The following is a 16,396-nucleotide window of genomic DNA, read 5'->3' on the forward strand; positions in this document are numbered from 1 at the left end:
AGTTTCTATCGCAAAGGAGGAGGCAACAAAATTAGGAACTGTTATTGGAATTGATCTTGGAACAACTTACTCCTGTGTTGGTGTTTACAAGAATGGTCATGTTGAAATCATAGCAAATGATCAAGGAAATCGTATTACACCATCATGGGTGGCATTCACTGACACAGAAAGATTGATTGGTGAGGCTGCAAAGAACCAGGCAGCTGTCAACCATGAAAGGACTGTCTTTGATGTTAAGAGGCTTATTGGAAGAAAGTTTGAGGATAAGGAAGTCCAGAGGGATATGAAGCTTGTTCCTTACAAGATTATTAACAAGGATGGCAAGCCTTATATACAAGTCAAAATCAGAGATGGGGAAGTTAAAGTCTTCAGCCCTGAGGAAATCAGTGCCATGATTCTAACAAAGATGAAGGAGACAGCTGAAGCATTCCTTGGGAAGAAAATTAAGGATGCTGTTGTTACTGTGCCTGCATACTTCAATGATGCTCAAAGGCAAGCTACCAAGGATGCTGGTATTATTGCTGGACTTAATGTTGCAAGAATTATTAATGAACCAGCTGCCGCTGCCATTACCTATGGACTGGACAAGAAAGGTGGTGAGAAAAACATCCTCGTATTTGATCTTGGTGCGGTGATCGTGGAGACTTTGAAGTCTAAATTGGAAGAGTTGAATCTTGAATCAAGACTGAAAGGAGATGAGTTGAGAAATTTGAGCAACATTTCACAGAATTTAGAGAAAGAGAAGTGTGAACTTATATCTAGCAACAAAGATGTTGCTGACAGATTAGAAATGGCACTTCAGGAAGTAAAGAACCTTCGTGATTTTGTCAATTTTCTGGCTATGAAACTCACTAAATTGGATAATCAAAGTCGAACCTTTTCAGAGAAGGTCATTCATCTTAATGGTTTTTTCGACAATTGGTTTAAGATGATCCATGAAGAGAAAGAATTTGCTGCTCAACATGCTGGAAACAAATTTGACCTGCTCCACAATCAGTATACATGTATTGTTTCAGAGAGAAATTCTATACAATTGGCTAGCATCAAATTTCAAGAAGGATGAAGAGTTGCCATGAAGTAGGTGGAAGAGTTGCTATATATTTTTTTTTACTGCTTGTCTCTCAATCTGGAGATGTTTCTACACTAAAAGCTCTGTTTTGCTTCGCTATATGTTTACAGTAGCAGTCCTCACTACCTTTTGTATTTAAGCTGGGCATGTAGGATCTACACGTTCCAGCTTACCAGGGGGGTGTTGGAAGATAAAAATAGCATAGTGCTATTTTTGTCTAATCCTCTTATGCTTTAACCGCTTCATATATAGTCTTTTGTCTTCTCTGTAATACACACACTTTATCAGAATAACAATCAATCTTCTTTTTCTTCATTCTGCTCCATCTCTGCTTCTCCGATGTAGTCCATATTCCAACATCCTATGTTGCAGCAAAACATATTAATTAATTAAAATGGAAAATACTATTTCGACTGTCAAAATCTACAACCACATTTGACTCTCTCACACAAATTTTTTATGTAATTAAACATCTTTCTTAAGACTTAGTCACTCAGATAATAAGGATAACATATCATTGCTGAGAGTAAAAGTGATGGAATATAGATTGGGAGTCCACAGCATATATAGAACTCTATTAAAATTAGGCATCCAGCGCCATATCATCTTCTTGTCTATGCTTTATCTTCAATAATACTGTAGACAGCAGTAAACTGAAAACATGGGAAGAAAATCCTGCGTGTTCAGAACAAACATCTCTTTGGTAGTGTTACTTTCCTTTCTACTATGTTTATGTTTATGCAGTTCCACAGACACCATTACCTTCAACCAACCTCTCAAAGACGGGGATTTATTAATCTCTAATGACACTTCTTACGCTATCGGTTTCTTCACCCCCGGGAACTCCACCGGCAAGCGATACGTCGGACTTTGGTACCAAAAAATACCAGAAAAGGTGGTCGTTTGGGTCGCCAACAGAGACAACCCCGTCAATGGCACATCCGGAATCCTCTTCATCGACACAACCGGAAATCTCGTCATCCAAGACAAGAAAACCGGTAATTCTGTCTGGAACACAAGTCTTTCTTTTGAGCCCACCGGGACAGGAGATTATTCCGCTCAGTTAAAGAATACTGGGAATCTGGTTCTGTATCATGACCGGGAGAGACGGGTTGATAAATGGCAAAGCTTTGATCATCCCACGAATACATTACTGGCGTCCATGAAACTGGGGGTGGGCAAGAATAAAAGTTTAAACTGGTTTCTGAGGTCGTGGAAGTCGCCGGATGATCCGGGCAGCGGCGAGTATACCCTCGGGATAGATCTCACCGGAAAACCTCAGGCGTTCCTGTACAAGAATTCTTCGTCCCGGGTGTGGAGAATCGGGCCATGGAATGGCATTAGATGGAGCGGCGTGCCACAAATGACCCCAGAAATAACCCCTTACACGTTCACCGAAAACGACGACGAGTTCTCGGAGGAATACTGGATTCGGGACCCGTCGTCGGTGTATACAATAGTGATGTTAAACGACTCCGGGACGGTGAACAAGATCATATGGAAAGGAAACGGCAATAAGAAGAAATGGGACGGCGTTTGGTACTACCCCAACGACGATTGTGACCACTACGGTCACTGTGGCACTTTCGGCATTTGCGAGAAAGCGAGATTTTCCTGCAGATGCGTTTCTGGGTTCAAGCCTAAGTCGTCGAACCAGGAATGGAGTCAAGGGTGCTGGAGAAACCAGACAGAGGTGTGCCGTAACGGTGAGGGGTTCTTGAAGTTGGAGGACATGAAGATCCCTGACACTCAAATGGCGGAAGTGAACAGAGCCATTGGGTTGAAGGAATGTGAGGAGCTGTGTTTGAATAACTGTTCTTGCACGGCATATGCAAGCGCGAATATCAGCGATGGCGGAATGGGATGCATTGCTTGGTATGGAGAGTTGATAGATATGAGGGATTTCACAAGTGGAGGCCAAGATATCTATGTTCGAGTCTCTGCATCTGATTTAGGTATATGTTACTCAGTTTATTACACTTTCTGGTTATTGATGCTTTGTGTGCGGTTGTTAGAGTGACAATTCTTTGTTTTAATTCTTGTTTCATTGATTAAGATAATAGTGATTATTAGACTGTTATATATGCATGATGATATGCTCAGGGGCGGAGTCAGGATTGGTTGGTGCTGGAGCAAATCACAATCTGAGAGGGAATAATAAAACATATAAATATTTATTTAACATATTTCAAAATACATAATTATATTACAAATCTAATAAAATTTGGAACGTCTTCCAAAATTCAATGGCTCAATACCTGTAAATGAATTTACTGATGTTGAATTTTTAGAATTCTTTCTTTTAAAGAAAAGATCAATTTAAAGTAGTAAAAATTTAAAGATTTTGATACCAAAATGACAATTTATTATTATAATAAACACAATTGTAATGTATTTCATTTGCAAATTAAAAAAGATAAAAATTAAAGTAGTAGAAATTTAAAGATTTTGGTAGCAAAATGGCAATTTATTATTATAATAAACACAATTGCAATGTATTTCATTTGCAAATTAAAAAAGACAAATATTAAAGTAGTAGAAATTTAAAGATTTTGGTAGCAAAATGACAATTTATTATTATAAATTATAATAAACACAATTGCAATGTATTTCATTTGCAAATTAAAAAACTAACTATATAGCAAATTAGCAATCCACTAAATTACCCTAAAAGCTTGCTTGGAGGGGGCAAAATAACAAATATTTAATGAGGGGGGCCAAAAAAAAAAACTACAATACCAATAAAAAAAATGGTTGGGGGGGGGGGGGGGGGGAGGGGGGCCAAGGCCCCTGCACTTTAAATGTGGCTCCGCCACTGGATATGCTCCCTATGTCTTATTCTTTTTAGGAATAAAGGTCAAATATGTCACCTCACAACACACTAAACAACAATGGTCACAAAACTTTAAAAACAAAAAAAAAAAATTACAATTAAGACCCTGCCTATTTGACTGTTATTCCTTTCTTTTATTTCATGTTTAATTTTATTCCCAATGTGTAATAAATTACTTAAGCTTTTGGTGAATTTCCTAAGATTAGTGTCTAGTTGATTGTAATTGCATATTAAGTGTCATAAACCCAATTCGACAAAATACTTGTACACTATTGCTAGATCATTACTCTTTTAAAACAAAGTTCTCTACTTTCAGGTCAACTTGTAAAGAAATCTAAAGACCATCATGGGAAAAGGCTCATAGTCTCCGTGATTCAGCCCATTGCTGCTGTGATTCTTGTGCTCTATTGTTTGATCTCTACCAATATCAGAAAAGGTATAACTCTAGCGGAAAGCCCTATACATGAATTTCTTGAAATTTTAGGGTAAATTCATTAGAAAATAGATGTCTTTTAACGTAACGTTTATTATTGTAGGTAAAACACCACCAAGTAGTAATACCAGTTTACAATTGGAGAAATATATGGAAGAAGCTAGACATGCAGATGTGTTAGCCTTTGATTTAAACACTATTAGAGCTGCCACTAATAACTTTTCTGCAGACAATAAACTTGGAGAAGGCGGATTTGGTTCTGTTTACAAGGTAACACTATAACTTTCAATCTAGCATTACTTACTGATGCTAATTGAGCTGATTCATCTTTGCCCGTTATGTTTTTACCCACAATCTACCATCCGAACCAACTGATCTTTGTTAGTTCTAATTGCAGGGTATGTTGCAAAATGGACAATTTGTAGCTATCAAAACACTCTCAAGAACATCTCAGCAAGGGATAGAAGAATTCAAAAATGAAGTGAAGCTAATTGCCAAACTTCAACACAGAAATCTTGTGAGGCTTTTAGGATGTTGCATTCAACAAGGGGAGAAGATGTTGGTTTATGAATATTTACCTAACAAAGCCCTGGACAGTTTCATCTTCGGTATATATATAACCTCACCGTTCTATAATTAATTAACGATTGAAGTTCTATAATAATATTACCCTACATGACAATATTTACTTAATGGTTCTACAGATAATAGACAAGGGAGGTTGTTAGAGTGGAAAAAGCGTTTTGAAATTATTTTAGGAATTGCTCAAGGGTTGTTATATCTTCATCAAGATTCTAGACTACGAATCGTTCATAGAGATTTGAAGGCTAGTAATGTTTTGTTAGATGACTCCATGAACCCGAAAATATCAGATTTCGGAATGGCTAGACTTTTTGAAGAAGAACAAGTCGAAGCAAATACAAATCGAGTAGTTGGAACATAGTAAGTGTTGCATTCCCCCTTCAATTCACTTATATGTGTACCAATAACTAACTTTTATGCCGGGCTATAACATGAAATGTTGTTTTGTCAATTAATTGCAGTGGCTATATGTCGCCTGAATATGCAATGGGAGGTAACTTTTCAGTAAAGTCTGATGTGTATAGCTTTGGTGTTTTATTGTTGGAAATTGTGAGCGGAAAGAAGAACAAACACAAGTACAAGGAAACCTCGTTGAATTTAATAGGAGATGTAAGTGCATCTTTGTGGTGCTATGCACTTCCCTTACACACACAGGCAATATTCTAACCAAAGAATGAAGAAAACATTAATGAATGCATGTTTGTTACAAACTTTCAGGTATGGGATTTCTGGAATGAAGAAAGAGCACTAGAAATTGTCGATGCATCATTAGGGGAGTCGTATGATGATCAAGAAGTTTTGAGGTGCATCCATGTCGGTCTGTTGTGCGTTCAACTACATTCAAATGACAGACCAACCATGTCAGAAGTGATTTTCATGTTAAGTAATGATGCAGAACTCTCACGTCCTAATCGACCAGGATTTGTATTAAATCAGAGGAATAATGCAGCTCCATTATCATATTCTACAAGTGATGGTGCTAATCAATCAAGTAATACTATGTCAATTACTGAACTTGTTGGTCGTTAAATAGCAACATGCGCGTTAATATAAGTTTGAACTCCAAACATGTATATTAATATAATATAGTTTAGGATATATTACATAGCATTTGAATTTACCCAATAGAAATCGCTATGGGTTTTATTGTTTTAATTTCCTTGTCATCCAAAAAAGTATATATAGCTTAGGATAAGCATGCATGATGTTAGTTATATATGGAAGTTTTCTCATCAACTTGCTTAACTTGAATGAGTTTGTTTCATTTACCAATAATAATAAACACAATAATATCTATCAACCAAACCCCTACCAAGTCTTCATCCTCAAGATATTTTGCAGACAATAGTGGACTTGAAGGAGACAGCAGGGACAGCTATACAGGACCATATGATTGATCCTGATCAGTCATTCCGGTTGAAAGGGGGTACTAAATGCCCAATTTCATCTGCAAATTCATCCAATGTAATCAATGCCGCAACTTGCGCATAAACTAATGAAGGTATTCATTGTCACCCCCAACCTCCGAAATAGACAGATTTAATTGAGAGGAGGAAACATCTAGATGTTGGACTTAGCCTTCCAAGACTCCGTCCAACAGCTACTGTTTTAATACTAATTGCAAGATTAAACACTTATCATGCATTATGTCAAAAATGATAAGAAGTGCAATTTTATTTTTATATACTTGCTTAACAATTAACGTCACAATTTTATTTTTTTTTATACTTACATAACAATCAATGTCAAATTTGAGGGACAAAATGTTGTATTTGGCCTTTCACGCCTTCGCTCAACAATCCATTCAATATGGTATATTATGACAGATGAGCAAATGCAAAGGGCGAAAACAGTAACTGTTAGGATGCTAACCTTATCTTGATCTTTAACCTGTGACGATACCACTTGTTAGATCTTACCATTAAGTCAAAAGTTATAGCTAATAGAGAAAATATAACATCTTTATTTTTTAATATAAGAACTGCCACATTTTCAAAAGATAGAGACATAAAGTACTAGACTTGATCCTTTACCGACCTCCATCCAACAATCCCTTAGCCACCAATTGTGTGGCCTTATCGCAACCGTAACCATGAAAAAGTCATATTGTGCATTTACTGTGTTGCATGCAGCAAAACATATTAAAATGAAAAATACTATTTGGACTCCCAAAATCTACTCCTGCTTTTTACTCTCACACTAATTTTTGATATAAAGATCTTTCTTGAGACTCACATAGATAAACTTATCATTGCTGGAATAAAAATGATTGGAATAGAGATTGGGAGTCCACAGTATAGAACTGTACTCTTAAAATTAGGCCTCCAGCGCCACATCATCTTCTTGTCTATGCTTTAATTTATTATCTTCAATAATATTGTAGACTGCAGTAAACAGAAAACATGGGAAGAAAAACCTGCGTGTTCAGAACGAACATCTCTTTGGTACTGTTTCTTTCCTTTCTACTATGTTTATGCAGTTCCAGAGACACCATTACCTTCAACCAACCTCTCAAAGACGGGGATTTATTAATCTCTAATGACACTTCTTACGCTATCGGTTTCTTCACCCCCGGGAACTCCACCGGCAAGCGATACGTCGGACTTTGGTACCTAAAAATAACAGAAAAGGTGGTCGTTTGGGTCGCCAACAGAGACAACCCCGTCAATGGCACATCCGGAATCCTCTTCATCGACAGAACCGGAAATCTCGTCATCCAAGACAAGAAAACCGGTAACTCTGTCTGGAACACAAGTCTTTCTTTTGAGCCCACCGGTACAAGAGATTATTCCGCTCAGTTAAAGGATACTGGGAATCTGATTCTGTATCATGACCGGGAGAGACGGGTTGATAAATGGCAGAGCTTTGACTATCCCACGAATACAATACTGGCGTCCATGAAACTGGGGGTGGGCAAGAATAAAAGTTTAAACTGGTTCCTGAGGTCGTGGAAGTCGCCGGATGATCCAGGCAGCGGCGAGTATAGCGTCGGGATAGATCTCACCGGAAAACCTCAGGCGTTCCTGTACAAGAATTCTTCGTCGCCGGTGTGGAGACTGGGGCCATGGAATGGCATTAGATGGAGCGGCGTGCCGCAAATGACCCCAGAAATCACCCCTTACGCCTTCACCGAAAACGACGAGGAGTTCTCGGAGGAATACTGGATTCGGGACCCGTTGTCGGTGTATACAGTAGTGATGTTAAACGACTCCGGGACGGTGAACAAGCTCATATGGAAAGGAAACGGCGAGATGAAGAAATGGGACGGCGTTTGGTACTATCCCAACGACGATTGTGACCACTACGGTCACTGTGGCCCTTTCGGCATTTGCGACAAAGCGGGATTTTCCTGCAGATGCGTTTCTGGGTTCAAGCCTAATTCGAACCAGAATTGGAGCCAAGGGTGCTGGAGAAGCCAGGCAGAGGTGTGCCGTAACGGTGAGGGGTTCTTGAAATTGGAGCACATGAAGATCCCGGACACAGAAATGGCGGCGGTGAACACCACCATAGGGCTTCAAGAATGCCGGGAGCTTTGTCTCAGCAACTGTTCGTGCACGGCGTTTGCCAGCGCCAATATCAGCGACGGCGGAACGGGATGCGTAACTTGGTATGGTGACTTGATAGATATGCGGGAGTTCACAGATGGCGGCCAAGATATCTATGTTCGAGTTTCTGCGTCTGATTTAGGTATATCTTCATTTCCATCTCTGAAAAAAATGTGTTCAGAAATCATAACCTGAAACAATACTCTTATTCATAGTAATATTCATAGTAATGGTGATAGTGGTTACACAGGGATACAAAGGGTTTACCTGTTTCACTCCAACCTTATTTCACTCATAATAGTATAAGACAAACTCATATTCCATCCAGACAAACTCAACAGTTTTACTTTTTCCTTTTCAGCTCAACATGTAAAGAAATCTAAAGGTTTTCATGGGAAATGGCTCATAGTTACAGTGGTTATTGTGCCGGTTGCCGCTGCAGTGATTCTACTGCTCCTTTATCTGACACTATTATTGAAAGGGAGAAAAGGTATTATCCTAATGGCCGGAGAGCTTCAGGCCGGCCAGCATGGATTTCTTTAAATTTTGTGAAATATTCCTCGTTTGATCGAAAAGGGATGTCTTCTAATGTAGGTAATAAGAAAGCAGTAAGCAGTACGAGTTTAGAAACCTATGAAGGGCCTGCGGCAATGGGGAAATATGTGGATGATGAAGATGGATCGGCATCATCAGATGTTTTAATATTTGATCTAAACACTATTAGAGCTGCCACTAATAACTTCTCTGCTGATAATAAACTCGGAGAAGGTGGATTTGGTATTGTTTACAAGGTAACAACTTTCACAGCATTATTTATTTTAATTTGCTGCAGCAAATTAATTAATATAATTATGCAGAATTAGTGAGCTTTAATTTGCATGTGCTTTCAGGGTAAGTTGCAAAATGGAGAGCTAGTAGCTGTTAAAAGACTCACAAGAACTTCACTCCAAGGGATTGTAGAATTCAAGAATGAAGTAAGGCTAATAGCAAAACTCCAACACAGAAATCTGGTCAGACTTTTAGGATGTTGCATTCAACAAGGGGAGAAGATGTTAGTGTATGAGTACTTGCCAAACAAAAGCCTTGACAGTTTCATTTTCGGTAAATATACACTAGCTAAGGCTATACAATATTTTGATTTATGGAAAAATTTGCAACCGTTACAGGAAAAAAGCCTATAGTTAGATGAAGTATACTATAATATTTAATGGTTTTGCAGATAATGCACAAGGGATGTCTTTGGATTGGAGAAAGCGATTTGAAATTATCTCGGGAATTGCTGAAGGGCTAGTGTATCTTCATCAAGATTCTAGGTTAAGAATTATCCACAGAGATTTAAAGGCCAGTAATATTTTGTTAGATGCTGCTATGCAATCAAAAATATCAGATTTTGGAATGGCTAGAATTTTTGAAGAGCAACAAGTTGAAGCAAACACAAATCGAGTAGTTGGGACATAGTAAGCATATATATATATATATATATATATATATATATATATATATATATACTGTTTCAATTCCCTTTCACTTGTGAGTGAATATTTCAAACAACTAACTTTTATGTCTAAAACATTTAATATTGTTTCATCAATTTCTTTCACAGTGGTTATATGTCACCGGAATATGCAATGGAGGGTATCTTCTCAATAAAATCTGATGTCTTCAGCTTCGGTGTTTTGATGTTGGAAATTGTGAGTGGGAAGAAGAACAAATACACGCGCAACGAAAACTCTTTGAATTTAATAGGAGATGTAAGTGCATCTCTATAAGTACTATACAATATCTTTATTAATTAACATACATTATTGTTTCCAAAAACATTGAAAATATTTATGTTTGTTACACATTTGCAGGTATGGGATTTGTGGAGTGAAGAAAGATCAATGGAAATAGTGGATCCAGCATTAGGGGAGTCGTATGATGGTCAAGAAATTTTGAGGTGTATCCATGTCGGGCTGTTGTGTGTTCAACCGTATCCAGATGACAGGCCAACCATGTCGGAAGTGATTTTCATGCTAAGTAATGACACAAAACTCCCTCATCCTAAAGCACCAGGATTTATATTCAATCAAGGGAGTTTTACTACTCCATTCTCATATTCTACAACTGATGGAAATCAATCTATTAATAGCATGTCATTTACTGCAATGGGCGGTCGTTAATACTCACCCGGCTTGTGTCTTATTGTTTGGAATAATGTGATTGTCACCTGGTTTAATTGCCGGTAGGAGCTATTTATTAGGTTTCTTGATTTCAATCAGTCAGTTATGGATAACATAAGATGGTTTGATATCTTTTGCCTACTAGGGTTACAAGGTAGGCTACACCTAGAGTAGATTTTCGAATATTGGGGTGTTCGGGATTATGTCTTAATGTTGTCATGTCTTTTACCTATACATAGAATGTACTATAATAAGTGTACAAGTTCTGCTCAGTTAATTTGAGTATTGAGCATTATGTTTGTTTGTTTAACTTTAATAATGAATATAGATGAGCTTTCATGTGAATTGTTTGGTAATTAACATCTCTATTGGATTGCTTGTAGACTACTTAATTCAATAATAAATATTTTTAATAATAGCCTACAAAAGGAGACTTCTATAACAATCAATAACTACAAAATCAAAAGGCTAACCAGGTGGGTGAAACATGATTGTTATACTGAGTTACAACTTTGATCTTGTCAATATCACTTCAATCGAACGCGTAGCACAAAATTTTCTTACTATAATTTATATCTCATGTGTAATTAACACGCTATCGCACACACTTAGGTAGATCCAAACGGAATTATGGATGCTATAAGCTTTATTATAATCATATATTATATAGTATGTATATCAAGAGTATTAGGTTTCCCCATTTCTCAATATATGTTTTATCTTTCAATTCGGTCTTTTTCACATGTCTATAGAGTCTAAATGATAGCAAATAAAATGGAAGAAATCGTGCAATGCAGGTCTCTAATTATGTCTTTTCAAGTAAAAAGTGACAAAGACGTATGGTAATTGATGAAAAGAAAAATGCGTTCTTCCTTTTCTAAATTTTTCCTTTAATATAGCTTTCATTCATTGCATCCTCATGAATTGATTAACACCACCACAATTTTTTTTAAAAAAATTAGTTACCAATTAAATAACCTTACATCATAATGAATTGATTTGAGGAGAAAAATATGTTATTGTCTAGTATTACTCAATTGAAAATCAATTCAACTATTTTCATAAATTGCATTAAATTCTTGATATGTCCTTCTCACTTTAGTTTTGTTTTTTAAATTAAAAGAAAACTAAAAGATATTGGAGTTGTATACAATTGGGAATCCATTCAACCATTTTCCCAAGTAAACAGTAGTAAATTGTTAAATGTCCTTGTTACTTGAAACAAAAATTAAAGGAAGGAGAGGGGAAGGGGGGGGGGGGGGGGGGGGGGAAGGGGCATATGTTGGAGTGCAAGACAATATAGAAAAGTAGAATTGTAGAAATGAGAAATAACTCAAAAAAAATTATGTCAATAAACTTATAATCTATGGAGAAAAGTGAGACCAAGAAACCAATAATAAAGAGGATCGAACAAAATTTATGTTGTTTGACAATTTATTTACCTCTAGAGAATAGGTGTTTTTTTATTAATTGAATGATAATACATTCAAGGGTAAAAGTATCAGGTTTATAAGTAGCTCTTACAATATATTTACAAAATTATCATTGTATTGTATTGATGGGGCACTACTTTGGATAGGGGTGGACGTTTCGGAATTCGGTTCGGTTCTTTTCGGTTTTGATATTTCGGTATTAAAAAAAAAATGATATCATTCGGTTTAACATTATAGTTTGGTTCGGTTTTGATTTGGTTTGAAAAAGTTTGGTTTGGTTCGGTTTAAGAACCTCAATTTTTAACATTTTCTAATATTCCAAACACACTACCAAACAATACATATTCACATAGTTCAAATCCAAAGTCTAAATATTATATAACAAAATAGCAATTCAAAGTTCAAGCACACTACTAAGTACTAATTACCAAATATCAGTTGGTTTTTTTGCACAACCGACTCTTCAATTGGCTCGCTTGAAATGTTTTGTTGACAAGATGAAGATTCAGATATCTGTATAGTTAATATTTAGATAACAAGTGTCAAATACGATATAGTTAATTTTTTGACATAATCTGGTATTGCTTGGCAAAATATATTTACAGTGCACTGGAAATATATTCCAGTACTAGAAAATAATTCCAGTGCACTGGAATATTATTTTCCAGTGCACACACTGAAAATCAAAATTAGAATGATGTTGATGCACATCAATTTCTTAGAAACATGAAACTAAGAAAAATACTGAATAAGTAGAAAACAAGCCATAAAGAAATTAAATAAAAAGTTTAATAGAGATACCAGTGAAAATAGGAGTTGAACGGTGGAGCAGGCAGCAACAGATTTAGATTTACTTTTTTATTATAATTATAATTATAATTATTTTAAAAAAAAAAATCAAACGGTATTTAGTTTGATTCAATTTTTTATCAAACCGTTCGATATAAAAGAATTCATTACTATTCGATTCTTCGGTATATTATCAAACCAAACCCTGAACCGAATTGCCCACCTTAGCCCCCGCACCTGATCTGACCCACTCTATGAATTCAATTCATGTTCAAATCCTAAAGATTAGTGTTGTTGCTCCATTCCACTATGTTCAACACCTATCATCTCCTAGTATACGACACAATCATATGGAAAATGTTGTTGTGCTCTATTCTCAACATTCATCGTGATTTCATTGAAAGCTCTAAAAAAAAAAATGTGATCCACTTTTTTTTTTTTTTTTCTGAATTAATAGTCATAACCAAAAGATCAGAAAAAGTAAGTCATTTCTCAAGCATAAAAAATATAACCCCACAATCATGATGCTCAAGAAACTTGTCCTTGTCATTGCCTATCTGCCCAGACAGCAGCTAGTCGGCAAATTAAAGTCTGCACACATCTACGGCTAAGAAGTTTGGAGAAATTAAGGGATTTGAATGTGTAGGTGAATTGAATGAACATAAACTAATAACATTAATGCAGAGGTGGGTGCAGCTGGAGCCCCGAGTTGAATTGTAATGGGCGTGCATGGTTGATTGGTAGTCTACAACTACTCAAATAGCCAGAAAGGAGAGCCCTAACAGCTGCAATTTATATCATGGACCAGAGTCCACATAGCATTATAGATTTTTTATCGAAACAATGAGGTACAAAGTTTATACTTGAAAGATACAAAATTTCATAAAATAAGATACAAAAAATCACGTACAACACAAGACACATATGCATGTTATATATTTACTTATTTTTCAAATATGATTTAGGTACATATATAATTTGTGTTCATAGACATATTTTTACAACACAAGACACAGAAATTTATAACATAAGATACAATTACTAATTTGTTTCAAGTACAACATAAGACACATACACATGCACCAGAGTCCACAGTGTACTGTGAGCCTTGGTCCATGGTATAAGGATTGATTGTCGTGTGCGAGTTACACCCAATGTGGTGAGCTGCCTATGGACGCTAGACAATGGTCCTTTCATTCACTGTGATTTATCATCCATTATTCTGTTGAATCGGAGTGTAGGGCCCTGAGAGCGAGGAAATTTCGGCTTGAGGTAGATTGTGGGCAAAAAATGAAAATTTTAAATGCAATGTAATTAATGCTCCAAATCATTCATCCACTTGCACTCAGAATTTTCAGTCCAGTCCAACCACCAAAATGGTGGATAAAGACGACCGATGAAGCAGTCAATATGAACAATGAAAATGATTGCTCAGGTCTAGTTTACTTTCCACTTGGGGAAAAATATTGATCTATTATCCAATGATGATTTTGGGGAATTTAATCAAGGCACTTTTTTTCTTTGCACATTGGTATGAAAATTCAATTTTTGATGGGCTGTGATAAGTATGGTTACCGGAAATAGCGCTAGCTTATTATCGTCTGCACATTTATACATGAGATTTTCAAATATTGTTTATTGAATTTTCTAGTGAAATTCAAAGAGGAGAAATCTAAACTACTTTGTTGAATGTGTTTTCTTTATATGATCAAAATGTAGGTTGCTAAATTTCTTCAAAAAAATAAAATAAAAATGTAGGGTGCTAAAAACTCAATAACATAATATTTACATCAACAAGCTAGCCGTCTATTTTGAATTTTTGTAGCTATGTTTTTGTAAATAAATAAGGTCATACTAAAAGTATAACCGCAATCTTTAAAATCAAACCATAAGAATTCTACTAACCTACTATCTCCAAAGTCCAAACAAACAGAATTTTTTTTTTTTAAAACAGCTTGAAACTACCTAACTAGTGACTACATGTTGGGTTGCTTCTATAATTTGGAATGCAAGTAGAACAATCTATTAGTTGGAAGAATCAATTTCTCAGGCGGTATTGATGGTAAACTGGTGAATGTTACAAGTTTCAAGTTATATCTGCAGATTCAAAGCATAAGACATCATCTGTGCCGTTGGAGAAACATAACAGTTTTATTCTGCGGCATGCTCAATTAATTAGGAGAGAGAATTGATTTGGAGAAAAAACTAATGAATCTCATGATTAATTGCTTCTTCTTTTTTTCTCATGTAATTAGATAAAAATAAAAAATAAAAAATAACAATTGTTATGTTGTGGAACCATGTCCACCTTGCAAGGTGGACATGATTTTATGTTCATAATTACTGGACTATATGTTCATAATTATAAAGCTATATATTCATAATTTTTGAATTTCATATTCATAATTATTGAACTCTATATTCACAATTACAGAACTCTATGTTCATAATTAATGAACTATATGTTCATAATTATAAAGCTATATATTCATAATTTTTGAACTTCATATTCACAATTATTGATTCTCTATATTCATAATTACAGAACTATATGTTCATAATTATGTTCACAACTCTATGTTCATAATTATAGAGCTATATATTTATAATTTTTGAACTATATATTCATAATTATTAACAGTTTTGGAACCATGTCCACCTTGCAAGGTGGACACGATTCCACGACATAATTTACCCAAAAATAAATATTACTCTCTAAAAATTGAAGCCCTATGCTCTTGGGCATTTTGCACCGCTCAAAAAGGGGACCCTGAACAAGCCAAATTTATGGTGCTAAAATCACTATTTTGTATAAATACATATATGAAAAAAGCCATTTTCCTTATATATATATATAGATAAATTGTATGGAAATCTAATAGCAAAACTTAAAATGTTAGTATAATTATTTGATTTACGGAAAAGTATGCAGTTGCTACTTGAAGACGTGTTCTTGATGAAACCCATCTAGCAACCTTAACCTGCAAATGAGGCAAATTATTATGTGGATCGTGGTCTACACAGCTGTGTGGATCACATTTCAAAACGACGTCGTTAAATATTATGAGTTAGAATAATGTATATTATGTGTTAAAATAATGTACATTACGTGTTAGAATAATGAAACTTCTGGGGTAATATAATGTACATTATGTTTTAATCTTTTAGAATAATGTACATTATAAATTCTAAAAATGTATGTGTTGTAGCTGGTTGCGCGAAAAAATAAAATAAAATAAAACGGCGTCGTTTTTTGACCATGGTCCACTACACATAGTTGTGTAAACTATAGTCCATACAATAACTACTGAACGAATGACCACAAGAAGATAAACTAGCATAGATTATTCATATCTATCAATTCTAATTAAGAATGCTAATCGTTCTTCCAAAAAGGCTAAACCCCAACCCTAAGGGTACCCCCCACACCCCAGCCCGACAGAGCATTTGGGGAACATGAACCATAGAGGCTAGACGGTGCTCACTGCGCACAAAGAGCCCCCCTCACTTTGAGAGGTTGCTTCCACGTTATCGCTGGTGAGACTCGATC

The 16,396-nt window shown here is 35.7% G+C and overlaps 1 protein-coding gene across 1 annotated transcript; it reads left to right on the forward strand.

Annotated features, from left to right (window-relative positions):
• Window positions 1-1,492: 1,492 nt before the first annotated feature.
• Window positions 1,493-10,875, forward strand: LOC109164821. The gene is made up of 15 exons (XM_019313367.1): window positions 1,493-3,024; window positions 4,219-4,338; window positions 4,439-4,605; window positions 4,733-4,943; window positions 5,040-5,277; window positions 5,379-5,526; window positions 5,635-5,934; window positions 6,259-6,343; window positions 7,315-8,604; window positions 8,821-8,952; window positions 9,057-9,253; window positions 9,353-9,563; window positions 9,682-9,919; window positions 10,066-10,213; window positions 10,316-10,875. The coding sequence occupies exons 1-15, from the start codon at window positions 1,731-1,733 to the stop codon at window positions 10,622-10,624; spliced, it is 5,088 nt and encodes a 1,695-aa protein (XP_019168912.1). The 5' UTR covers window positions 1,493-1,730; the 3' UTR covers window positions 10,625-10,875.
• Window positions 10,876-16,396: the final 5,521 nt, after the last annotated feature.

The sequence above is a fragment of the Ipomoea nil genome, unplaced genomic scaffold (assembly GCF_001879475.1).
Source record: "Ipomoea nil cultivar Tokyo-kokei standard unplaced genomic scaffold, Asagao_1.1 scaffold3069, whole genome shotgun sequence".
NCBI classification, from domain to species: domain Eukaryota; kingdom Viridiplantae; phylum Streptophyta; class Magnoliopsida; order Solanales; family Convolvulaceae; genus Ipomoea; species Ipomoea nil.